General features: G+C 43.6%; 1 protein-coding gene across 3 annotated transcripts in view; it reads right to left on the reverse strand.

Annotated features, from left to right (window-relative positions):
* FHDC1 (FH2 domain containing 1) overlaps positions 1–26,131 on the reverse strand; it is a 50,626-nt gene extending 24,495 nt beyond the window's left edge. Inside the window, exons 1-3 of one of the 3 annotated variants that reach the window (XM_077300076.1) lie at positions 16,724–18,754; positions 16,105–16,305; positions 11,035–11,640 (exon numbers count right to left, since the gene is read on the reverse strand). In XM_077300076.1, coding sequence (XP_077156191.1) covers positions 11,035–11,493 — 459 coding nt within the window. In that variant the 5' untranslated portion in view covers positions 11,494–11,640; positions 16,105–16,305; positions 16,724–18,754. Of the gene's footprint in view, positions 1–11,034; positions 11,641–16,104; positions 16,306–16,723; positions 18,755–24,996; positions 25,741–25,872 lie in introns of those variants that run through there. The other 2 variants (XM_077300075.1, XM_077300077.1) reach the window with 2 other exon arrangements.
* Positions 26,132–27,370: the final 1,239 nt, after the last annotated feature.

The following is a 27,370-nucleotide window of genomic DNA, read 5'->3' on the forward strand; positions in this document are numbered from 1 at the left end:
AGGTAGACCCTTGGTCCATCAAAGGTTCATCAAATTCTATTATCTACTTAGAGTGACAGCAGCTCTCCAAAGTTTCAGGCAAAGGTCATTCATATCACCTACTGCCTGGTCTTTTAAGTAGAAATGCCAGAGACTGAACCTAGACCACCGTCTTTCTACATTCAAAGCATAGGCTCCCCCACTGAACTACAGCCCCTCCCCTCCCTGAAAGATACACTGATCCCTAAACAGTGTGCAAACCCTAATGTGTCACATAAATACTTTAAATTTAAATCTAATATCTACTGTAGCCAGAAACATATTTTTAAGGATAACTTTTTTACTACAAAAACATTTCAAAGAATTAACATTCATTTCCAACATCGTAGACACAACGTAATTCTTAAATAACAGGGTGGGGTGGGGAGAGAACATAAAAATCTATACAAGAGGAGATGTGAGGATCAGATTAAGGGCCCATCTAGTTTACCAAGTACTGGAGTACTACAAGACTACAATAAAAACACTAGCTGTCACTGAATGTATAATGTGCTTTCTTCCTCCTCAATCATTAGCAGTTTCAGAATAGTGATTTCTTAACTCCTTCTGTCTGACAAGGATGAAGTAGATAGAACTAATGTAGTTTCTAAAATAATGGCAATTAACATGGTTAAAAAAAAAATCTTAGCACAAAGTCCCAAACTATACATAGTCACATGGACAGAAGTAGTTTAATTATACCAAAACAGTAAACATAGATGAAATGTGTGAACACTTCACAGTAATTTTTGAAAGCTGCTTCAGTAAGATCTTCTCTAGCCTGTTTTTTGCTACCTACCCATGTGGATAGTGTTATTTCTGCAGCCTTTAGCGATTAGATGGATTGAAAACCATCAACAATAAATAAAAATGAGTCCTAGTAGGAAAGCTTGTGGTAGCATGAAAAGGGATGTTATGGAAAGCATGAAAAAGGAAATTGGTATGGTGGTTGTATGTTTTGAATGTTTTGAATCTTAAATACTGTAAATAATGTGAGGATTACCTCTATGGCTTGGCACTCATGGAGGATTTTTGTGAGCAGAAATAAGGATTTGTTTGGCAGATTACCCTCTTCTTTAATTTATACACCTTTAATTTACACCCATCACTGTTTCTAGGTTCCCTCCCAGGAACCTAGTCCTCCCAGGAAAAGCATTTTGCAGGGCATTTGAGTTTACAGTTGGGGGGGGATGACAGAGACATGCTTTTTCAATGGAAATCCCTTAAGTGGTCCCCAACCCCTGGGCTGCGGCCCGGTGTCAGGCCACGAAGGCCTTGGCGCCGGGCCGCGGCTCCCTCTTCCTGCCCCCCCCACAGCGAGAAGCTCGCCAGGCTGCGAGCAAATTGGCTGCCGAAGCGGCCGATCAGCTTGCGGCCCAGCAAGCCTCTTGCTTTGGGAGGGGGCAGGAAGAGAAGCTTGCCGGGCCGCAAGCTAATCGGCCGCTTCGGTGGCCGATTTCCTTGCGGCCTGGAGGGGCGGGGAGAAGGAGCCGCGGCCGCCGCCATGCCGGGGGCACAAATACGCACGCACGGAAAGTCCGCGCACGGAAAGTCCCCGGGTCGCCTTCTCCCCGCACCCCGGCGCAGAGGTCCGCAGCCTAACAAAGGTTGCGGACCACTGCCTTAAGGTACAGGTATCCCCTGTGCAAGCACCGGGTCATGTCTGACCCTTGGGGTGATGCCCTCCAGCGTTTTCATGGCAGACTCAATACGGGGTGGTTTGCCAGGGCCTTCCCCAGTCATTACCGTTTTACCCCCCAGCAAGCTGGAGACCCATTTTATTGACCTCGGAAGGATGGAAGGCTGAGTCAACCTTGAGCCGGCTGCTGGGATCGAACTCCCAGCCTCATGGGCAGACAGCTTCAGACAGCATGTCGCTGCCTTACCACTCTGCGCCACAAGAGGCTCTTAGGAAATCCCTTACAGTCACAGAAATCACAGTGGATCCAAGCCTGTGTCTTAAATTTGAAGAAATATAAACAAAAATGGGGATAGCGGGAGGGGGGATTATCCTACACTACCCATGAATGTAGATGAAACATCAGGCAGGTCGCAACCTATGTATCATTGGATACTACACTGTAACAATCATTCTGAACAGGATTGTCACACAGGAAAATCCACTTGCTAATAATTACTACAGTGCAATTATAGTACACTAACAATGTCTGAATGCAACCTCAAATTGCCCAGAGGAATCTGAAAATTCAAAAACAGTATTCTTGAAGGTTGTCAACTTCTGTTAACACTTTACACAATGATAACTTGGCTTTCACTGCTGCTATAAGGCATCATATTGTTCACTAGAAGTATTGCATGTCGACTGCAGGACATAAAACTTCACCTTATACAGATGCTGAGCTTCCATTGCAAAGTTCTCATCTGTATTTCTCCTTCAGCCTAACCTATCACACAGGGCAGTTCCAAACTGAGATATGCTTGACTATAATTTATTTGAAGCCTTTGGGATAGGGTGGGGGAAATCTAAATTAATAAGACATTAGTCTGACTCATGCACAGCCACAGTTATAAGTCATACTCATGCTACAATTTTCATCATAGGAGGGACTACAGAATAATTCTCTGGACAAGGCTATCATTTGGAAAGTAGAAACATCAGAACGGAAGGGGGAAGTCTGTTGCCTGAGTGGCCTTTTCACAGAAAAATGTGTCTTTGTCAGGATGCCGTATCTCAGAGCTATATTAGAACATTCGCATTGTGATAACCTCCTCCTGTTACTTGCAGTTTTAACATCAGTAACATATGCAGATTCTATTTTAAAGAAATTAGAGGCTTGCACTAGGAGACGTGTCAAGATCAGCAACCTCTATCCTCTAATCAGTTAAAATGAGGAGTGCCTACTTAAGTGAAAGCCCCTGCACCCACAGTGAGCCTATCATTACAACTCTTGTACCTAATCTGTTCTCAAATGTACTCTTATTGACCCCTGAAAACTGCAACTCCACTGGCTAACTAGAAATGACTCAAGGAAGGATTAACTGCCTGCAAAGACATCTTTTCACCAGGACATGGATCTTCTTCAAGATATGCTAAGATGTGTGCTGAGACATAAAATCCCTATGTTAAAATGAGGGTCAGGATCCTCTTGTGTCTAGAGGCTATACCACCAGTTTTAAGGTTTGCTTATGTGCTGCAGAGGAGAATGCAATCATCCACACCCATGCAAACGAGTATACTTATGCTCGAAGGAAGGACTCACACATGCAAATTCACACCCTTGTTAGTACTCTCTAAGTGGAATTCCTCCCTAGGGTGTAATCGAATCTACAACCATCAGAAAAAGGGGAAGGAGGACTGTTTGTCCCAAAGGCATGAACTTTACCAAATTACTACATTCACTTAACTATTTTATCTGCTGATCCATACAACATTTTGCCCCACATTTTTACGTCATTAATATCTCACCCCAAGACTTTTCTGCTGAATATTTAATAACAAGCCTCAGGGACAAAGGAACACCCTCCTTTTGAAAATACCCAAAATGAAGGACACACAAAATGGGGAAAAGTTTAAAATCTGTCTGTGTAGCTCTGTACATATTTACAATGATTTCTGCTTTTACATGTCAATGGCATCCTAAATCCCATTTGGCATTCACAGTATCTATCATCTCAGTGTGAAGTTTGGCTCTGTTAGTGCCAAAAGCTGGGCTGTCCCTGTGTTTCCATGTTTCAATGTTCTCTAGTCCAGAGACTATAGGTTTTTGTGGGTCTACTTCCTGATGGAACACCATGTGTACATGATTGACATATTCAGATAAAATCAACAGAGCAATGGCTTTAAAGCTAGCCTTTCAAAGAAAACACGTGGTATAGAGAGATCATTTCCCATTATTTTTAAGGATCAGGGGTCACCTATATTTGTTTTTGTTTACCTCTCAAGTACTCCAACTTGGAGTACTCCAATTTGTTTTTAACTAGTTCAGTAATATTTTTGGTCCCTGTCTTCTTATTGATCAAAACACAAGTGCGTGCACACACACACACACACACACAATTCTGCCTCTACATATTGCTAATGCAAAAAAAGGTGGGTGATTAATTCTTTGTTATAATAATTCATAATGATTTATTATTCCAGCATGTTTTTTTTTCTCATATGTGTTTTGACAAGTAAGGGGGGGGTGGAACTGACATTAGAGCTTGCCTTCAGCCATGGATCCAACTGTGCCAACATACAAGGTTATTGTCCTTCCCCAATAACCAGTCTTTCAACTACATTAATCTCTTTCTTTATCATATGTCATCACTATAAACTAACCATTTTGCAATCAACTTCCAAGATGTCTTCTCTCCTCTGCTAAGCCTCCATCCTTCACCACTCCCCCTCCCACCACTCCTCATCTTTGTTTCTGCTTCCAGTCTGACTGGGAGAGGGAGTGTGCTGTGTGTATATGCGCACACCTACATACCTGTTTTCCACTTTTGAACAGCTTTCCTCATCTACACAGGATTAATTTCGTACTCTACTGATGAAAGCTTAAAGTTTCCAACACCTGGCCCCAGATAATCCATTAGAAACATTTTTTTAAAGTCACATTTGGTTATTCAACACTGAAGTTGCTTTTCCTAAAGCTTTATGTTTAATGATTTGCCAAAAGCAAGACTTCACATACAACACTTCACCCTTCAAGGCTGCCTGGTTATCCATCTTAACAAATTGGCCAGAAATCAAAACAAGAATGCCTAGTACAGGTTTAACATAGTTCGACATTGTATAGCTGAGACTGAAAAGTTTAAACATGTTGGTGAAATTCTAAGTCACACCATTGTGTTAACTGATTTCAAGAGACTCTGGGACTGCATTAATAGTCTGATACATCAGGATTTTTCTGCATTATATTGCTGATCTACTTATTGTAAATTGCCCTTGATATCCCTGGGGCAGACAGGTAGAATATAACAAATTACCAATATAAATATAGATTCAAGTTGGTAGTCAGATTCTAGTAGCACCTTTATGACCAGCATCTTCTTAAAATCTTAATTCTAGATATAATCTTTTTTCAAGTGTGCATGCATGGAAACCTATACCCAGAATTAAACGTTGTTGTTCTTTAAGGCAGGGATAGTCAACCTGCGGTCCTCCAGATGTCCACGGACTACAACTCCCATGAGCCCCTGCCAGCATTTGCTGGCAGAGGCTCATGGGAATTGTAGTCCATGAACATCTGGAGGACCACAGGTTGACTACCCCCGCTTTAAGGTGTTACTGAACTCAAACTTTGTTCTACATAAATATAAATAAGGTTTAATAAGATATACCCAAATTTCCATCGCAATGTAAAACCACTAGCAGAAATTATTCAGAGTACACCAGAATGCAGCAATTTCAGATGAACACAGACACTGAACACAAGTTCATTTCTAGTATTAGGGAAGCACAGTTTTGCAATTGTGTGAGATATACAGAACAGACCCAAAGCAGCTATAAGAACAATTAATGCCCAGTTTCCAATTCAATACAATTATGTCTGGGATTACCGTCTTCTATCCTATAGACTTGCAAAAAAAAGAAAAAGTTTCCTCATAGTTTGATTTTGGAAGGGAGGAAAACTTTTCCTTTTCATTAGACCCATTTCTCTTTCAAGTGACTTTGCAGGCCTGGATGGCATACATCCAAGAATTCTGAAAGAGCTCAAATGCAAACTTATGGACCTCTATTACTGAAATCTGCCTCCATTCCTGAGGACTGGAAGGTAGTTAATGTAACCTCCATCTTTAATAAAAGTTCCAAAAGAGATCAGGAAATTACAGGTTAGTCAGTCTAATGTCGAAATTTGGTAAATTGGTGGAATCCATTACGAAAAATAGAATAAATAGGTACATTGATGGACAAAAGCTACTGAAGAAGAATCAGCATGAAACACTGAGGGGTTGGGCAAGAGTGACCCAACAGAAGAGTTTACCCAAACTTCCAGAAAGCTTTTTATAAAGTTCTTCACCCTGGACTCCTAAGTACACTCAGCTGTCATGGGATAAAAGGACAAATCCTCTTGTGGAATAAAAACTGGTTAATTAACAGTAAACAGAGAGTGAATATAAATGGGCACTTTTCACAGTGAGAGGTGGGAAGCAGTGGAGTACCAAAAGGACATATTACTAAATCTGGTGCTTTTCAATTTGTCCATTAATGAGTTTTGAGTTGGGATTAAGCAGTGAAGTGGCTAAATTTGTGGATGACACAAATTTGTTTAGGGCAGTGAGAACCAGGGAGGCCTGTGAGATGCTCCAGAGGGATTTGTTGAGGCTGGGTGAGTGGGCGGCGGTGTGGCAAATAAGATTCAACATGGGCAAGGGCAAAGTAATGCACAGTGGAACCAAAAATCTTAACTATAAATATGTTCTGGTGGTGTCTAAAATGTCAGTAACTGGCCAGGAGACTGATTTTGGAGTCATGGTAGGTATCTTACCCAAGATGTCAATTCAGTGTGTGACTACAACAAAAAAAGGCAAATGCTGTGCTGGAGATTATTATGAAAAGGGTTGAAAATAAATCAGCCACTATCATAAATGCCACCCTATAAAACCATAGTGTGGCCCCATTTGGAATACTGTGTATAGTTCTGGTCATTGTACCTCTTTAAAGGTATACACTGGAGAAGGTGCAAAAATGGGCAACTAAAATGATTTCTTCCCTAGGAAGAAAGGTTAAGTAGTTTAGGTCTCTTCAGCTTGGAGAAACAATGATAGGTGACATGATAAAGGTTTACAAAATTGTCCATGGGATAAGAGAAGTTAGAAAAAGAAGTAAATTTCTCCCTTTTTCACAATACCAGAACACATGGGCACTAAATTAAATTAAAGACAGTATGTTTATTCGGTTGACTGACCCATATAAATAATGCATCAATAGAAACTGCAATAATGAAATTAAAGTGCAGTAGGCTTAGAACAGATAAAATGAAGTACTTCTTCACCCAAAGAATAATTAATATGCAGAATTCACCACAAGAAGTGCTTTTGGTTACAGACACAGAAGGCTTCAAGATAGCACTGGCTAAACATTTGGAAAACTGGTCCATCGGTACTATTATCCACAATGTACAGATGACCACTGAATCTGGGACACTGATGCTCTGTATTCTTGGTGCTTGGAGGGGCAACAGTGGGAGAGCTTCTGGAATTTTGGTACCACTGGTGGACATCTGATGGCATCTGGGTTTTGGCCACCGTGTGATAAGCAGTATTGAACTGGATGGCCCTGATCCAGCAAAGCTTCTCTTATGTTCTTATAAAACTGTATTAACCTGTTAATACATTATTTTTTCTTGCTCTCCTTTAATAGGTTTTTATAAGTAGAAGAACAAGAGTTGGTTCTTATATGCCTCTTTTCTCTACCCGAAGGAGGCTCAAAGTGGCTTACAATCGCCTTCCCTTTCCTCTCCCCACAACAGACTCCCTGTGAGGTAGGTGAGGCTGAGAAAGCCCTTTTATTACTGCTTGGTCAGAACAGTTTTATCAGTGCTGTGGCAAGCCCAAGGTCACCCAGCTGGTTGTATGTGGGAAAGCGTGGACTCAAACCTGGCTCGCCAGATTAAAAGTCCGCAGTCCTAACCATTACACCAAGCTGTTTTATCTTTGTGTGTTATGTCTGGCTCTGAGTACATGCCAGAGAAGATACAAGTATGTTAACTTTTTTACAGTGTTGTAAACATTTTGGAAATGAAGGTTCCCACATTCATAACAAGACTCTTGTGCAAAACTGGTCCGGGGACCAGGGAATAATGAAGTTTTCTCATCAGCTGTATCCCAGCCTAAAAGTCTACAGATTTTTCTGTTACTAGTTTCTGCACAGTGCGTGAACAACAGATATGGACACATTAAAAACAGCCATTGCGCTTCCTGATAGGCCCCACTGCTCAATATATTTGTGGTTCTTACTTGCCAAACTCATGGATCCATCAGCTTTATTTCAAATGCACAAAATATACTGTAGCGAAGCTAATTTTACTATTTCAGCACTTAATCTTCCCTGCAGTTTTTATATTAGGACTTTCACTTCCAATAACTATTTTTTTAAAAGGTGACAGAACTACTTCAAGGGCACATTTTCCATGGGGGGTGAAGCCTACTTCAAATTTACAGGATTGCTTTATGTTATGAAGTGCCTTGAAGGCAGCTGCTTCAGCAAAGCACTGGAGAGGAGGTTTCAGCTATTATTCCAACACATTAAGTATACTTGGGTACCTAACTCGCTCCCCCTTCAATCCTAATGGGAAAGAAATTTATTTTAGAAAGGCCAATCCCTTTTAAGGTTGTAACAAATTGCCATGACAAACTTTTCCCACCTGTTCTTTTTAATTGTACCTCTAGAATTGTCAAGTCCTGCTTGATTCTGCATGGGAACAATTATTTCAAATGAATTCTCATTTACCAGAACTCACAGAATTATTCCTTAATTTTGCTTGCACAGCATTTTGCAGAAACTTCTCTCAAAACCCATTCTTACCTACACTTTAGCAATATTAGAAGCCCAAGTCTAGATTTAAGCATTATGTTGTGAAAACAGATAAAAGCTCAAAAGACGAACTCCAGCACATACAAAGAGTGTGTGGGGGGGAGAGATGACCCATTACCAAATAACCAGGAACCCTATAGGCAACAAATTAGCTTATAAAGTATTTATATGATATGTATAACTATGTTGGATAAGGCAGGTTAAGCACACACCTTTTATAGATATTTACACAAGGAAATTCCTATAAAGATGTGGGAAATAAGAACTAGTAACTTGTTCTCAATAAAATTTTGAAAACACGTGAAAAATAACTAAAAACTGACTATAATCTCAGTAACTGATTTATGCATTAATGGTTCCTCAGTAACATTTTGGTGCTGAAGGTGACACTCACAATTTACGTCTTTACTAGTGGAAACTGTCATTCAAGAATTTCTCTACATGTGCCTACAATGCACCAATATTTTTTGATGCTAGCCTTTCTTTTTACTAAGGTGAGAGTACGTTTAAGTTTAAGTCCCATAACTAGGAATGCCAAACTCCAGGTGAGACTTGGGGATCCCCTGGAATTCAAGCCCAACAGCAGGCTACAGAGATCAGTTCTCTTAAAGAAAATGCATGCTTTGGAGGGGGGACTCTGTGGCATTGTACCCACTGAGCTCCTTGTCCTCTTCACTCTCTAATCCCCTGGAGATTCTCAACCTGATTTGGCAAGCCTACTTTCTGCCAGTGGCCAAGGGGGATCTGGCAACCCTATATTTAACCCAGCTGCCTGCCCTGTTCACATGAAACCAGGTAATGGAGTAACAGACCATTTAAGAAGCTTTCCTAAAAAGGTCCACTAAGAATTAAATTCATTTTAATTAATGAGCCCAGCTTAGGATAGCAGCCATAGCATGCATTTCCTATGCAGACTAGTAAAGCCTTGAAATGTTTGAACGTAGTTGAAATATAAGCAAGTGTAGTCTACCACACGGTCAGCACATGCAGATACCACCCATCCAAGCCCATAGTGATTTGAGCAACATAATCTGATCCAAGAACCAGTGTAATTTCCATTGCCCTTCTCAAATGAAGGCAAAGGATAATTTGAGAATAAAGGCCTGTGGGTTTATATAAACTTTCCATGCATTCCAGGTCTTTAAATTCTGCATCCCCAAACAATGTAAATGTGCTTTTTGGGGGTATATTTAAATTACTTAATTAGGATAGTTAGAATTTAGCAAGACATGCCATGACGACAACCATGGAGAATCAAATGAAAGGAATGCATGGAGATGAGGCCAAAGGGCTAGCATGACGACAGGCCAGGAAACAGCAGCTGTAAAGGTGCAAGGAAGCTCCAAACAAGGCAGTCTAATTCTTGTTAACATTTCTGAGACAGCCCCTAAGAATTTGGAAAATTTCTAACATCATGAGAATTAGGAATTTACCTTTCTAAACTAAAGTCAACGTATTTAGGAAGCCAGTTGTTACACTGTACAGTAAATACACACACACGGTAATGGGGAAGACAACCTTGTGACAGAAAATACATTCTTTTCAGTATTGCGATTACTGCTATAAAATTGTCTATCAATTCACTCACTATTAATCAGAGATTCAAACCATTTGTTGTGATATTTGGAATGGTGTAAAAATGGCTCTACATCTTGCTAGTGGCTCCTTGATCCAGAAAAATAATTCTCCCTCACAGAAAAGTATTTTATTTCAATAAGCAACAGTTTTCTCACAGTGCAATCCTGAACAGAGTTATACCCTTCTAATTTCTAAGCCAGGCTTTCTCTACCAGGGCTTCATGAGAGCCCTGGAAGGGTTTCCTGAATGAGTGGGAGTTAATTAATTTTGTATATTTTTAAAATTTGGTCAACAGTCATTTGCTGATATGACTGCATATGGCTATGTCGACCTGCCCCCCCACCAAAATGATCAATGATGGGCCTGGAGAGGGTGGGGAGGGGAGGGTCCCAAGATGGGCATGTACACAGCTATGCCTCTCAGCCATATTCTGCAGGAATGTGCCACTTCTGGGGTTTCTTAAAGTCTGAAGAACATTTCAGCAGTCTCTCAATGGTAAAAAAGTTGAGAAAGGCTGATCTAAGGTCACTGATTTCAAAGAAATTCAGACAGATGACTCTGTTCAGGATATCAGTATTTATGAAGGATTCTTTTAAGAATAATATGAAAGAATAACATTTTAATATAATACCAAGAAATTACAGATGATTTTCTATTACCTACACAGTTAAAAGAACAAACTTTCAAAATATCCTTATGATCTCAAGTTGTATATCTTAAAGATATTCTACATGGTCAATTCCAAGTACAACAATTGTCTGAAATATTTTGAAAAATTCAAGGCTCCCAGATATTCCTGGTGGTTATATCATACATCTTTTTAAGCTCCAGTTGTTTTGACACTACAGCAAGATCAAAGCACAAAAACAGGAAATAAGGTAAATGAAGACAACTTATTATAGTGACTCCTAAAGCATTTATTGACAGAAGAAGGGACTGTGAACTGGAGCACTTACCTCTTGTTTGGCATCCTTAAAAGATCGCCTTGAACTTCTATGCCTGGCTTCCAGACGCGCTGTTTCTTCCTGCTGCCCAAAGAATTCCTCAATTGTCTTTGTGTCAATTTGGTAGTTCTGCTTTGCACCAATAGTCCAGATATTGGTTTTACCCCGAACTTGTTCTTCAGGAATAGTTTTCCAGAAGAAATTACGTATCCGCTTCTTCTTGCTCTGGTGCCCATGCCCATTTACAACCTGTGGCAATGGAGGTCTGCTTAGTACTGGAGGAGGTGGTGGTGGCGGTGGTGGTACCCCAGCAGCTTCTGTAGATGGACATGGTGGAGGAGGTAGAGGCGGTGATGGAGGTGGCTGTGGTTCCTGTGGCTCTGTTGTATCTCCAATCATTAATCCAGCTTCAACTGAAATAGCTCCATTTTCTTTATCATTGACCAAGGAGACACAATTCATAACATGCATTTTATAGTCTCTCACTGGGGAGAGAGGATTTCTTCCTTGGATGCTCAGTTAACATCAAAACATCAGAGCAGCTACTTGCATCTTGTGCTTCCAAATTTTAATCAACCATTAGTGAAGAAAATTCAGGAAGTCAGCCATCCCTTAAAGCTGCAATGAAATATAGCAGAAAAAAACAAAGTTAGGGAGACTGATTTATTTTGTGGTATCTAACAGACCATTCTTAAATATAAATACGATCAACGAACCGCACATACCAATAACTAGCCCAACCACACACTGTTGAGCTCCAGCAGTCTACTCAACATGGTATTTGTAAACAACAACAAACCCTGAAACTATTGCATATAACACTCATGCCCAAGACCTAGCTGGTATGCAAAGAAGGGAGATCTACGCAAGATACAACTGGCATTTTACTTCCTGACTGTGCCTCAGATGTTTTGACTGCTAAAATTGCAAAGCATCTCACTGGCAATAAAAACTGAAGAGAATCATGATCCACCAAGAAGACAGCACCTTAAAGTACATACAAGTGACAAAAATCCACAGAATAAATTAAGTTGAAAGTTCTACACTCACATAATACAAAAAGAGAAGCAGAGTCCATGAGGCTGCCTGTTTCTGCCCAAACATGTTATATCCATGCACTTAAAATCTTGCCTCATGACTTGATTAGTGTTGAATATCATTAACATAGTTTGCATATCATCACATTCATCACCACTCTTACTATGGAAGCCAGGCTGTCACAAGACCTCCTACACATATTCAGTAATATTGTTACTTTGGCACTGTCCCTCACATGGGTGAAACCTTAGCCATCCTACCTTAGCCAAAGGCTTGTATAGGAACTTCATCATGAAAAAATATAAACAAACCATGGACCAAGTTTCCCCAGTTTCTTCTGATTTTTAGAGAATGTGCTACTCCATTTTTCAACATAACCCTGCAAACTTGGCAGAATAATTCACCAGCTTCCCTTGTATTTCAGAGTTCCAACTGCTACATTGGGACAGGGGTATTTATTGTTCACCACATATTAAAGATGGCTGAACAGAACTGCAATTTTGACAGATTTAGGGCTGCAATTGTAAGCCTGTTTATGGGACAATGTAAAATGTCTCATTTATGTGACCCTGTAAATGAGATTAGATTCACTTTTAAAAGCTCAGTGTGCTTTGGAGAAAGGGTTTTGGGTATAGATAGTATTGTTTCTGCACGCACACAGGACATGCTTAGATATCATGCAAAAATAAAAGACTGATGACCACAAGCTTGGTTAATTTTTGATACTACATGCTCTCTCTTCCCTTTTCTCCTTGGCCATCAGCTGAAGGCTTCTTGGGTTACACAGGAACCACCCCACCCAATCACATCTACACAGTATTAGCCACCCATGGCCACAATCTGTGGATTTCTAGGTTTTATTTATTTATTCATTCATTTATTCATTCATTTATATATCTCCGTCCCCTAGCAGTTCAGGGCGGTTTACAGAGAACATTGAAGCCATAAACAGGCAAAACTTAGGTTCAATCATCAGGTGATAATAACAGTAACATCCAGTGATAACAATAACATCATAAATGGTTGAAACATTAACATACCAACTGTAATCACATTGGTTAATCAGTGCAGGGTTGCCCTCTGATATATTATTTTACTATTATTTATCCAATGTATTTCCCACTGGTCCTGGCAAGGCATCTCGCAGTGGGTTAAAAGATAAAACCCCCACATAGAACACACAATATAAAACCCTGTTAGAAATTACCCCCGGCGGCAAAACAGTCACCAACCCCCACAGCCACTAAAGGTGCCTCCCGGTGTACCATAGGGACCACAAAGGGCCTGAAAGATCAAAACCAGAACCTTGAACCTGATATGGGCCACAACTGGTAACCAATGCAGCTATCTCAGCACTGGCCGGATATGGCCAAGGTGTTCCAATGATGGGCATATCTGTTCAAGAGGAGGGATACTAGGGGCCCAGTAGATGTTGTTGATTCAACTGACCATCACATGCCTGGCAGAATAGCCCCAGTTTGCAGGCCCTGCAGAACTGTGCTAGCTCCAACAGGGCCTAGACTTCTTCAGAGAGCTCATTTCACCAGGTGGGGGCTGGGACAGAGAATGATCTGGTTGATGTCAAACACACTTCCCTGGGATCACCAGCCGGTTGGTGTTGGCAGAGCGAAGTACTCTTTGAGGGGCATAGGCTTCTGCAGACTGGGGTCACCCAGAGACTGAACACACTTGGGAGACTACTCAAGAATGCAGAAATATCTGAAATGCTTAAAAAATAATAATTGGAGAGTTAAATTCACTCCAAAATGAACAAAAGGCTTTATCCAAACAAGTGCAGAGAATGCACTTACCTTCAGCAGTTGAAGGCGATCAGGAGCTATGCTAGTCCAGCAATGGCAGCAGTTATGCCAGGGAGCCAACATTGAGGCAAGTGGCAGTGCAGCACAGGAGCCTAGTGGGTATGCTGCCAATAGTGGCAAAGGCCTGGGATACACTGGGCCCAATGCAAAGCAGCCAGGGGGAGGGGGGCACTGCTGGATCTCACAGAGCAGCTCCTAGCAAGCCAGCAGGGATTGCCCACTTGCCATTCTGTGTGGCTCCCCTAGAGCAACTTCAGGTGTGTCAGCATAGCCCCCCCCCCCGGTCTCAAGCTAGCCATAGAGAACTGGGGGGGGAGGGAGAGACTGGCTCACCAGAGCTGTTCCAGGCCATCCACGGAAAGTGGGGGGGGGGGTAGAAGAAGAAGAAGAGTTGGTTCTTATATGCCGCTTTTCTCTACCTGAAGGAGGCTCAGCGGCTTACGGTCGCCTTCCCTTTCCTCTCCCCACAACAGACACCCTGTGGGGTAGGTGAGGCTGAGAGAGCCCTGATATCACTGCTCAATCAGAACAGTTTTATCAGTGCCGTGGCAAGCCCAAGGTCACCCAGCTGGCTGCATGTGGGGGAGAGCAGAATCGAACCCGGCATGCCAGATTAGAAGTCCGCACTCCTAACCACTACACCATACTGGGTAGAGGCTGGCTTGTTCAGAAATGATCTGGGTGAGACACAAAAAGCTTCCAGGCAGCCCAGGACTCCATGCTGGACTCAGCAAGGGGGGGGGAGATGGGATCTCCCCACTAGTCTCATGAGCTCCCACTTGTACTGATACTTTTCTAGGTAATACCAGTGATCCAGTATGTTTCTGTATTGACACTACTGAACATGCAGAACCAGCTAATTCAGGGTGGGATGAAGAAAAGAGTCAATCCTATTCTATGAAACATTTAAATCACTGGGTTGCTACTATAACCTTAAAAAATGACCAAGCACAGAAATAAAATGGCACAACTTAAGATGCTATATAGTACAAAGCTAAGGAGCAGCATATAGAAACCTGTATGTCCAGATTATCTCATCCTACTTTAATAAGTATTTTAAAAGCTAGAATAACCACTTTATAATTGTACTGTTGTCTTCCAGCAAGTAAAGGCAGCATTGGCAGCAACTATTTCAAGTCTGCTTGTTTTGAAATTCAGCTTTCAAACCACAAAGTACATTTGGGAATTCATTCACATCGATTAGACTACCTTTACAGATGTTTGTGGTGAAACCCTGTCTAATTCAAATTATTAAGCAAATATGATCCTATAAACCAGCAGAGCTTAATTTGGGACACTCTAAACAGTATAACCACATTATGTAGCACCATGTCCTTGGAAAATGTTGCACAGAAAGAGAATGAACAGGAAAGCAAACAGGAAACCAAATGTAAGAGAAGCTACAGAAACATACATCAAGAATAAAATCATGATTAACACAATAGTCAAGGTACAGTTGCTAGTAATAAAGTTGGTATTGTTAGTATTAGAAAAATAAAGTACCTGGTGAGTTCAGGGCCCTTTTCAAAGCACACACAGTAAGCCACTTAAGACTTGTGTCTTTATGACCCATTATGCACAGGGGTTTTAGCGCACATTCGGGGCGGAATGGCAGCGACTAAAATCACCAATAACGCACGGTGCCGGCTGCAACCGGCTGTAGCTTCGGTGCATGCCGCCGAAAAAGCCGTGTCAGTGAAACGCGGAAGAAAGCGCAGCTTCCGGGTGAGCGGGGCGCAACCAGAAGTGGCGCCGGGATCACCGCGTGCATAATCGGTTACTCTGGGTTTTGCCGCCGCCGTGCCCCGCCCCGTGCATAACCGGGGTGCGTCGCGTCTTCCCCCTCCGTGTTTTCCATGTGACCCGAAATCGCCATTTCGGCGGCCGTGCATAATGGGCCTTTGACAGAAAAGTCAGACACATTATGGTGGGGAAGCCAAAGTGAACCTTGCCAGGTAAATGTCATATATCTTCTCATATAACAAGATAACTGACAGCTTTCTGCCACTCCCTGTGTGTATTTAAAGGGGGGGAGGAACCAAACATAGTAATGGCTATAGTAGTGGGTTTGAACCTGGAAGATTAATAGCGCTATCCTAAACAGAGAAGTCCACTGATTTCAATGGATTTAAAAGGCTATCATTCAGTTTAATACTGTACAGACAGACTCGGATCTCAGTTGACCCAACAGGCTCACACATTCCCTTTCCTTATATCCCCTCACCTATGGTTTTATTTTCACTTGATGAATGCCAACTGCACTTTTCAAGGACATCCAATTCTAGTTTGGAGGGAAAGTTCTAACCAGAGTCTTCCAACTTGGATGTTACTGCCAATTACATTTACCACTTCAGCTGTAAGCCAGAGTCTTTGGGATTGGTTGGAAGGCACATGATAACACAGCCAGGTTGAAGCTCAGCTGCTACTGGAATAATCAATAATAGTACAGCATAAAAATGTGACAGACTTTTCAGTTTTTTCAACAGAAACATACATTTGGGGAGGGAGGGGGGAGAAATCCAGTAATGTTTTTCTATACTCCTGAAGAGGCTTTTGTTTTCAGTGTCAGGTTATATTTAACTAGATATCCAAATCTGTCTAAACAGACACTTTTTAATTATAAGGCATTTTGCTAAATTACAAACGATGCATTTGATGACGTCAAAAGCAGCAAAGTTTAGTTTGCACTTAAAACAAATACTGCATATATTTCAATCTTCTGCAAAATTTGTTTTGCAGTTTCAGTTTCCCTAAAGAAATTTGTTGCTCTGGCAGAGAGAAGCCACTCTGGGTTTCATGATACCTGTGATGTAGAAGCAGTAAATAAAGTAAATGAAACTTACCTAACTGGAGAAAGAGGAGGGAACAAACAATCCGCTGTCTTATTTCTGATCCTCCACTCTTCATTTTGGAGGATCATTTGACCTGAGCCAAAGGTTTTATATGCAACCTTATAGCAAGTCACTCAGGAGCCTCATTTATATGCTCCACATAGTAGGAAGCTGATCAGCTCTCTCATTTTGCAGTGAAATGAATGAGGGTACGTCCAAGCTTTATCAAACAGGTTTTTGTGCTACCGTGGCAAATACCGTAATGACATACAGAGACATATTTATGGGTACACGTCTGGGTGTGTTGTGGCCATCAGAGCCTCCACAGGCGTGTCTTCTGGGTGTTTTCTAAATAAGCAGCTCCTTTTCACACTTTATTGCATTTAGCACGGATGTATATGTGGGCAGGTTTCACATGTCCCCTTTTTCTTCATGGAAAGCCACTGGATCGGTCTGTTTTTGTTTACTGCCCTCTAAATGAATCATTGGCAGCTATTAAGGCAAGAGCCAGGCAATTTACATTTGCCTACAGAAGAGCAGTCAAATTACTTTTCTACTACATGCTTGTTTGTGTCCAGCACTGAAAGAGTACTGCACATCATACTTTGTGCAGTGGTCTTTTGCAGCACAGCCCTGAACACCCCTGTTTTCAGCGGGGCTCATGCCCAGCTCAGTGTGCACAGGATCACAACCTTCTACATGGCAGAGGGCCCTGAAGTCAATGGGCTTAAAATGGTGCAACTCTAATTAGGACTGCCTAGTTACTCAAGTAAATTCAAATCGGTTCTTGGGAAAAGGCATAACACAGCAGTCAGCATGTTTATCTTCTCTCTGGGAATTTCAAAACACAATCACGGTTAGTATTTGTTTTGCCAGACTGATACAACTGACAGACAGAAATACTGAAAAGAACGCAAAAGGTGAACTTTTCAATTGACAGAAGTCACAGAACCAAGATCCCAAATTGAAAATGTTATTAATAGAACATATCTACTTAAGGAAATATTTAGAACCTTTACCATATAGAAGAAGAAGAGCTGGTTCCCTACCCGAAGGAGTCTCAAAGCAGCTTACAGTCACCTTCCCTTTCCTCTCCCCACAACAGACATCCTATGAGGTGGGTGAAGCTGAGAGAGCCCTGATATCACTGCTCGGTCAGAACAGCTTTATCAGTGCTGTGGTGAGCCCAAGGTCACCCAGCTGGTTGCACGTGGAGGAGGACAGGGGAATCAAACCTGGCTTGCCAGATTAGAAGTCAGTGCTCCTAACCATTACACCAAGCAGGCTCTTTCTACAGTTAAAATTCTGATCCTACAACATAATGAATTATGAACTATAAATGACTATGTGTCAGTATAAAGCATACAGTCAACTCTTGGCAAAGAGTAGTAGCAAGTATAAGCAGAGGCTTTACTACACTGTTCAAAATGGACAAAGAATTTAATGAAGGTAATGAGCAAGACTTCCAGGAGGAAAAAAGCATGTATTGGCAAAAACATGGTTACCAGTCTGCATTACCACAATGTAGCCTCTCACGAAAAATTGCCTACTTTTGTGAATAAGGTTTAAAATAAGATGTTGGATTAAGTTTTAAATACACCCTACTTCACAGTACAGTTTACTGGAAGTTCAAAGGATATTAAGCAAGATATCATATAAAGAAGTTATAATTATTTGGCTTTATATGATAATAAAATGAGAAATCAGGAAATCAAGATGTTGCTAGTATGAGAAGCAAGGTGATACCTCTGGAAATTATTTAAAAATCCAAGGTCAATAGATAATAAGGGAACAAAACACTCTTGTTCCAGGTACTCTCAACATGGGCATGATCCATCAGAACAGTTGAGTACTACCTTCATCTGCCAACCCCATTCACTGACACCTGTCAAGCTTGATTGAACAACAGCCGAAAGGATGTTGTTGTTGTTGTTATGTGCGAAGTCGTGTCCGACCCATCGCGACCCCATGGACAATGATCCTCCAGGCCTTCCTGTCCTCTACCATTCCCCGGAGTCCATTTAAGCTTGCACCTACTGCTTCAGTGACTCCATCCAGCCACCTCATTCTCTGTCGTCCCCTTCTTCTTTTGCCCTCGATCGCTCCCAGCATTAGGCTCTTCTCCAGGGAGTCCTTCCTTCTCATGAGGTGGCCAAAATATTTGAGTTTCATCTTCAGGATCTGGCCTTCTAAAGAGCAGTCAGGCCTGATCTCCTCTAGGACTGACCGGTTTGTTCGCCTTGCAGTCCAAGGGACTCGCAAGAGTCTTCTCCAGCACCAGAGTTCAAAAGCCTCAATTCTTTGACGCTCTGCCTTCCTTATGGTCCAACTTTCGCAGCCATACATTGCAACTGGGAAGACCATAGCCTTGACTAAATGCACTTTTGTTGGCAGGGTGATGTCTCTGCTTTTTAGGATGCTCTCTAGATTTGCCATAGCTTTCCTCCCCAGGAGCAAGCGTCTTTTAATTTCTTTGCTGCAGTCCCCATCTGCAGTGATCTTGGAGCCCAGGAAAATAAAATCTGTCACTATCTCCATTTCTTCCCCTTCTATTTGCCAGGAATTGAGAGGGCCGGATGCCATGATCTTTGTTTTCTTGATGTTGAGTTTCAAGCCAACTTTTGCACTCTCCTCCTTCACCCGCATCAACAGGCTCTTTAGTTCCTCTTCACAAAGGATGTTGGCACTTAACTGGAAAACTGCCAGAAGCCAAATGGGATTTTAAGAATCTAGCTGGGATTTTAAACCTGAAGATTATTGCCATTATACAGGATTAGCTTCCTGAATCGACAATTAGAGAGCGACTCAGAAATATTTTCATGGGAAAGAAAAAAAAGAAAAAAAAGAAAGAAAAAAAAGGCATGTTTCATAAAATGTAAAATGTTGTCTAGGAAGAAGACCACAGGCTTAATAATTAAGAACCAAACATTTAACAGAAGAATATCTGTTACAAGGGGAAAACAATGAATAGTTGAAATGATTTAGTGGTTGGAGCATTAGATTAGGAGATTCAAATCCTGATTTTGTCAAGGGAGCTTGATGGGCAACCTTAGGCCAGCCATACACACTTAGATAGCCTACCTCACATAAGGAAGGGAGAACAACATTGTAAGACAGTTTGGATCCCCACTTGGAAGAAAAGAAAAGCATAAAACAAATAATCTACTTGATCAACCAGTTTTAAAATGCTGAAAATGTGCACCAGCAAGTGATAAATCCAGATGCATCAAACTCACGCGTAACATTTACAAAAGCTAAGTAATCCCAAATTACATCTTATGTCTGACTTTAAGCATGAATGCTACAGGTTATTGTCTGTCCTATCCATCAGTTCAGAGAGCAGGTGATGAGTGACCTAAAAGGAAGTGATTAATATATACTTAAGTCGCACTTCACCAGATAATGAACTGATCTAATTGAATGACAAAGGAGATTCCTCTGTAATAAAGGGCACTTCTTCCTAAAACAGGAACAACCCTTTGGAGATGCATCATTATCAAGGCGTCAGGTAACTAGTGGGACAAGTAGCTCTAGGCTGTCTAATAATTCCACCCTAAACTTTACTTTATAGCAATTTCACTGACATCAATAAAAAGCACCCCCCATGCAAATTTAGAAGAGAATAGTGAAAGGACACCATCTAAATTAAACAGTGTATTTCCTACCTTAAGTAAAAGGGGGGAAATCAAAGCAAATAAAGATCTAAAAACCAGCATTTTCCCCTCTTCCAAGAGGCAAGGAAGAGCAAGGTGGGAAAAGGGGAGGGAGGGAGGGAGGCATCTCATGAGACTAGTTCTCTAATGAGATTGTGGTTGGGGGATAGTATATGATTGAGGACTAGATCCTTGCATCACGACATCACTTTCATTGTAGGACTACAAGACTTCAAAAATGGTAAACAAGCCTAGCAAAACAAACCACCCAAGTAGATGCCCACAGTTAGCCTGTCGCATTTCTACTATAAAGGTCAGAGAAATAAGCATGGCAGGCAGCATTTCCCCAGTTCACAAGCTGGTCTATGTCAAACGTCACAAAACACTAATTTGTCATGCTGACCTTTATCAGGAAGTTATCAGAACAGTGACAGTATTGCTTTGGTGGCTGTCTTTTCCCCTTGGAAGTTGTGTGAATATCCACCCCCCTGCCAAAGATAAGAGATTTAACTGTAATCAGACACATTTGAGATAGGCATGTTTCCCTATAGGAGACTATATCAAGGGGATAGTATAATCTCAAAGGTGATTGTTAAAAGACAGATTAATTTCTTTTAAAGCTGACATTCATGAAGTCAGCCTTACCCCAGCTTCTTAACACTGGAATCCAGACATTTAAAACAAAATATAGAAGTTAGCATAACAAAGTCATTAAGTGTAAATTTGGGTCTGACAAAAACATTTTGACTTTTGAATTTGAGTTCCAAATTTTGTGGAAAGCAAAATGTCTACTTATATGTAGAGGATTCTGATTAACAAACATGTTGCAGAATTTCATTAAAACCAGACCAAACTGATACTTAGAATTAAAATCTAACTCTTCATATTGGATAAGGGCAAATCTCTTAGTTTTGTTGAGGTTTATTCTAAGGGAAACCCAGTTTTTACCCCCCAAAACCCCAACCCAATGACATTTCAGGTTGTCCATCCCCCTGTCCCAGTCTATCACTGTGTGACTATCTACTTTAGGCAAAACTATACCTCATCTTGGCATATGATAGAAAGCCAATTACTGATGCTCTTCTCTTAACTTACAGTCCAGCTTGGGGCAGATTCATTGTACAGCCCCAGTCATTCAAGTGGATGAGATATATCAAAGTACACGGGAGCCTGGAAAATTATTGCACAACGTTTCAGCAGGTGTCTTCTATCTATAACAAAATGCAAGACTACAGCCTCTTGCCACACACTACGTTGGAAGCAGAACCAGTCTGAAAAGAACAGGAGTTTCAGTTATCAGAGGCCTTACTGCTGGTTCCCACACAACCCAGGTGTGCAAGTTATACGTGGAAGCAAGCCTCATACAGGCCCCAATCTACATTAAAGGGTGTACATGTGCGGGGGGAGAATCTGCACGCCTGAGGCTTGCAGCCAAGCACCAGTATGCATAAAACCTACACAACCAGGCCATGTGCTTGATTACAAACTGGTATTTAAAGTCACTCATCATGTAAGATAAATGATAATAACTAAAAGAAGATGCACCACTGGTTCCTATATAACAGTGGTTCTCGACCTTCCTAATGCTGTGACCCTTTAATCCAGTTGCTCATGTTGTGGTGACCCCCAACCATAAAATTATGTAAGTGTTCTTTCACAGAAATTAAACTGAAACTGATCAATGGCATGAAGCTCCATTGTTCATGATTGTATATAAATTGTTCTTTTCCCAGGGTTTCTCAGTTCTATCTCAGTCTACCCGGCAAGGCTGTTGTGTGGATGGCCCCCTCCCCTGGCCAAGCTGCTTGCCCTGCTGTGACCCCTGTGAAAGGGTCGTTTGACCCCCAGGTTGAGAACCACTGCTGTATCGCATACTAGTGAGATATTACTGCAGGGAAGCTGCCCAGGTTCCTTCTTGACACAGTGCACAGGAAGGAAGAGCAAGCTGCTTCTTCATTATAACACATGAAGCTGCATTTCAGCGAGGTGGAACAAGAAAGAAACCTCATCTGCAACAATAGGGTTCAATCTTTGCATCTTCCTTGTATCTGAAACATACAGCAACCCAATATATTACTCATTTACACTTAATAAAACGATGCCACCTTTCTCTCTCTAAACAAATAGTATGATTTTAGACCAATAAACAAGTTTATCCAAGATTATAAACTAAGCATAACAGTACAAGACACCAAGGCCCTACCTGTGGCATATGCAAAATACACAGCAAGCTAGACTTCTTGCTGCAACACATGTTACTATGCTAGCATCACCTAAGGATGTTTTATATACCATAAGCACAAGTCTTTATCCATCTACTAAGTTTTGTCCTGCCTTTCCTCCTTTTATCCTCAGAACAATCCTTTGCAGATGGTCAGGCGACGAGAAAGCCTGCTGCAGGGTTAGGATGTCTGACTAGGCAGGTGTGAATCTCCATTCAGTCACTGAGGCTCACTAGGTGATTTGGGGCTAGTCACCCTCTCTTATTTTATCTCCCAGGATCCTTAAGAATATAAAAGGTGGGTAACCAATGCTGTAAGCTCCCCAATACAGTGGCTAGCCCAAGGTCACTCACAATGCCATCCTAAATAGATTCACTCCCAGCTAAAAGCACTGAGGTCACTCTACTGCTCTGCTATACCATCAAGCTCAGCCAATGAGCTTGAAGTTAGAGATTTATATGGGTCTCCCAGATTTTGGGCCAGCATTTTAACTGGCTCACCCAATACCACTCCGCATCTCAACAAAATACAGGGAAAACATACTAAAGCCAGATACAACTGAACCTACGTGTGCAGCAAAACACAAAATGGTTTTCCTTCCTAAATGGAAATAAAATACTTGTCTATCTTGTTTAGAATTTGACAGCTCAGTACTACATGAATATATTTTGAACTCAATCCAGATTATTTCAATGGAAAAGGCAGGGTTTTTTTCCCACGTGTGACTAATTGCTTGTTTGTGCAGAATCTGTATCGCATCCCCCCTACCCCACCTCCACTAATGAATCCACTGGGAAATTGCACTTTCACAGCACTGAGATCACCGTACTGAGCTGCTGGCACATGCAATATCTCCTCCTAGGTGGATGTTATTCCTTACAGCATTTCAGGTATCTGTGACCTCATAGCTAAAACGATGCAACCCTGTTCACACACCCTCCTTCCTAATCATACATACTATTCAGGAAATCCAGCTACCCTGCCATGTCACCAAAATCAAATTTGCTGTGTCCAGGTACATGCCACCTGTAGTATTATTAACAGAAGCCATTCATTTCCCCAGCTGCAAGGTTACTCTGTCCCCTTCCTTTATGGGAGAACAAGGTCATAGCACTGTGGGTGATGAATGAACCTGGAACCAGAAAGGCACCAAGAAAATTACAATTCTTTCATCTAGAACTGACATTAGCAGCTGGGGAAAATTCTGATAGAAACAGACAAACACTAATTTACTATTTATATAAGGAGCCCTGTGAGCAACTGGAAGTTATTTCAGCTCTGAAAACGGTTTTTCTTAAGAAGACTGTACTTCCAATAATACAATCCCAGGAGTAAGTCCCACAGGATAAAGTGATTTACTCCTGAGAGGACCTGCTTAGCCCCACAAGTCACTTTTCCTAAAAACCGGACCAGCCACTGTAACCGCTCTTTGTTTACTGCCAGCCCCCCCCCCCCAAGCCTTGGTGTTTAATAAGAAAGGGGGGGGGAGTGAATACACACAGGAATAGCCTTGTCTTGTCTCTCGCGGACCACCCAAGAGAGGGAGGTAAAGCACAGCTGCCGCAAGTTGATCATCAACAAGGTAAAGCTAGACGGGTGCGATCCCATTTTGGTTACCCAGAAAAGAGACTTGGGAGTTTCGTGCTCGCTTTGCAAAGGGGGGGGGGGGGTTGTGTGGGATAACGGCACGGAACAATTGCAGGCAGGGAGATGGGAGACTCTCCCCTCCCCCGCTCCCGCCCACTCCCTCAGATCAGCGACCACAAAAGGTTAAGGCGCCCACCCCTCAGCCTCGCCCTCCTCTCCTTCTTTTTCAGCTTTGTCTCTGGGCGGCTCTGAATAGGGGGAGGGGGCCATTGCCCCGGGCACAAGGGCCGAGTCCTTCGATTTCGGGCGAGGTCGTCCCTGCCCCAGAGGGCCACAGCCCAGGCAACGAGAGCAGCGGAGCCCCACGCCCTCCTGCGCCCGGAAGGCGCCTGTTGCTCCCGCCGCCCGCAGAGCTCAGGCGCACCGGCCGGCCGCGCACTTTCCCAGGCGCGACCCTGCTCGCTGGCGGCTGAGCCTCGTCGCCTTCGCCCTCCCCGTCTGCCGCCCGCGCACTTGCGGAGCCAAGAAGCCCCATTGTTTGCGCGGCTCGCTTGCGCCCTCCCTCCCGCGAGGAGCCCCCACAGTGCTCCGGACAACTTGCAAAGCCTCCCGGGAGGAAAAGCAGCTGCTCCGGCTCCCAGGTGGCCCCGGCGCTTCGCTCAGCAGAAAATGCCGCCCCCAAGAGAAGCGCCCGGAGGGTGACTTCGCCGGGACCCCCCCCCCCCAAGAGGCTCTGCCCCTACCCCCCGCCGGCCCATTCACACGCGTGCCCTCCCTCCAACTTCCAAGGCTCGCCTCCCCGGAGCCGTGAGAAAGCGCTAACCCGAGCGCCGCTTGCAGCCTCGGTCGCCAGAGGTGAGTCCCAGTCAGCCGGCGTGAAAGCCATCCATCCGCGACCGCGTCTCGTTCCCGGACCAGTCCCTTTTGAAAAGGGCGGGGGCGGCTGGGGAGAGAGCCCCCCCCCCCCGGCTCCCACTCGAGGGGAAGGAAGGCGCGGCAGGGCTCCACTTGGGCTGCAAGCGGCGCGCCGAAAAGGGAGAGGTCCCGCGAACTCGCCCCTGCGCCACAGCCCAGTCCCCCACCGGATCGCGTCGCCGGCTGAACAGCAGCCAAGCGCCCCAAACGGGCCTTCAGAGCAGGCGCTCAAGATTCAAAAGAGCTCGAGGGGTAATTTTAAAAAGACCCAAAGAGCCGGAACCTTCGCCCAGGAATTGTAGAACAAGCCGCAAACAAGCGCGTGAGCCGGATGGGCGAGCAGGAGACATCCCCCCACCTCCGCCCGGGGAAGGACGGCTGCGCTCCCGGCGGGTTGAAGGAAGGGACAGATGGAGGAGAAGGGCTGAAAGAGGGGGAGCCAGGTGGATGGGCGTCGGGAGGAAAAGCCGCTCAAGAGCCTGCTTCCGGGCTGCTTTGCTTCGAGGGGGACGGCGAAGCCCACACCTTGCCCTCGCTGGCCATCTACAGGATGCGCTGACAAGGATGCCGCCGGCAAAGCCCCGGGAAGAGACAATGCCGATGTCGAGCAAGGCGGACGGCCAGCCCCAGCGCCCGAATAAGCGCTGCTCGCCGCGGGCCTGGTCCCGGCCACAACGAGGGGCACTGGAGCCCCGGCCCCGCCGCACCCCGCTCGCGCCTGCCCCTCCCCGCCGCACGCCGCCTTGGCGGACCGAGCTCCCTCCGTCCGTGAGCGCCCACTGACCTTGCCGTCCACCGCTTGGGGCTCGGGGGCTCTCGCCGCCTTCGAACGCTGCCCAGCGCCAGATGCCCGGCCGCCTCGCTGCCCAACTCCTTCTGCCGCCGCTGCCTTTGCCTCCTCCTCACTGCGGTTGCAACCCAGCAGAGGCGGCTGGTGGAGGCACCGCGCAGGCGCAGCGCAAGGCGGGGCTGCTCCAGGTAACGCTTCAGCCGGTTGTCCGGGACCTGCGGAAGGGGAGCGCTTTAAGCGATGACAGCAACCAGCCTTCGACCATTGAAATGAATGGCAGAAGTTGAGCGGCTCAAGAGCCACAGGCCCCGCTGCCTTCTGCTGCCTGGGCAGGGCGATCCCGTGTGGTCAAGGGGCCTGAGCCAATGGGAAGAAGGGGCTTTTTTGGGGGGGGGGGATAAAGGCTGCCTTAATGGCTTTGCCTTGTGGGACAAGCAGAGGAAGGAGGGACTCATAAGGCTGCTATGAACATCTGCATGGTTTTGAAGAGGAATTAGAATATGTCAGACAGGTAACTGATTCTGCCTTCTGCTGTACCTCCTTGTACAGAACAGCCATGCAGTGGGGATACCAGAGTTAAAATCCCAGCTCATTCTGGCCTACCTGGCAGGGCTGTTATGACAGCAAATACACATACACAACTGTGAGATGTTTGAAGACAGGGGAGACAAAACATGGTAATTGTACCCAGGCAATAATGGAAGCCCCTTTATATGCATCCATTTCGTAGTGGTATTTAGACGAACTTGGCTGAAGTTTTATCCTCAGTTCCTCTTTTTTATCCTCAGTTCCTCTGCTGGAAAATGGCAGAATCAAAGTGGTTTTGCAAAGGGCTAAGGACTGCACAGAGTTGCACTGCCAATTTCACCAAAGCATTGGCACAAGGACTGTGAATCAGTAAGTCAAGATTCACACTCACATGGCAGTCTGTGTGATAGAATGGTTAGAATGTTAGACTGGGGGGGGGGATCCAGCAAATTCCATCTCAGACATGAAGCCCAGTGGGTGACCTTGACCCATTTACAGTTTCTCAATTGCTTCTGAGTGGGGCAATCTATGGCCTCCCAAGCATCTTATTGTTAACAGTTTTGCAAATGAGGCCCCTTGCCATCGTTGATTGAGTCAATCCTTCTGTTGGATCCTCCTTTTCCCCTGTTGCCTTCAACTTCTAGCATCATTGTATTTCCCAGTGAATCTTGTCTTCTTGTGATTTGACCACTAAAGTATGATCATCTTGGTTTAGTCATTATTCAAATGGGTAGCTGGGTTGGTCTGAAGTAGCACAATAAAATCAGAGTCAAGTAGCACCTTTAAGACCAACAAAGATTTATTCAGGGTGTGAGCTTTCGAGTACAAGCACTCTTCGTCAGAGTGCTTGTAACTCACGCCCTGAATAAATCTTTGCTGGTCTTAAAGGTGCTACTGGACTCTGATTTTATTGGTTTAGTCATGTTAGTCTCTAGGGAAAATTCAAGCTTGATTTGATCTAGAA

The sequence above is a fragment of the Paroedura picta genome, chromosome 10, assembly GCF_049243985.1.
Source record: "Paroedura picta isolate Pp20150507F chromosome 10, Ppicta_v3.0, whole genome shotgun sequence".
Classification (NCBI taxonomy): domain Eukaryota; kingdom Metazoa; phylum Chordata; class Lepidosauria; order Squamata; family Gekkonidae; genus Paroedura; species Paroedura picta.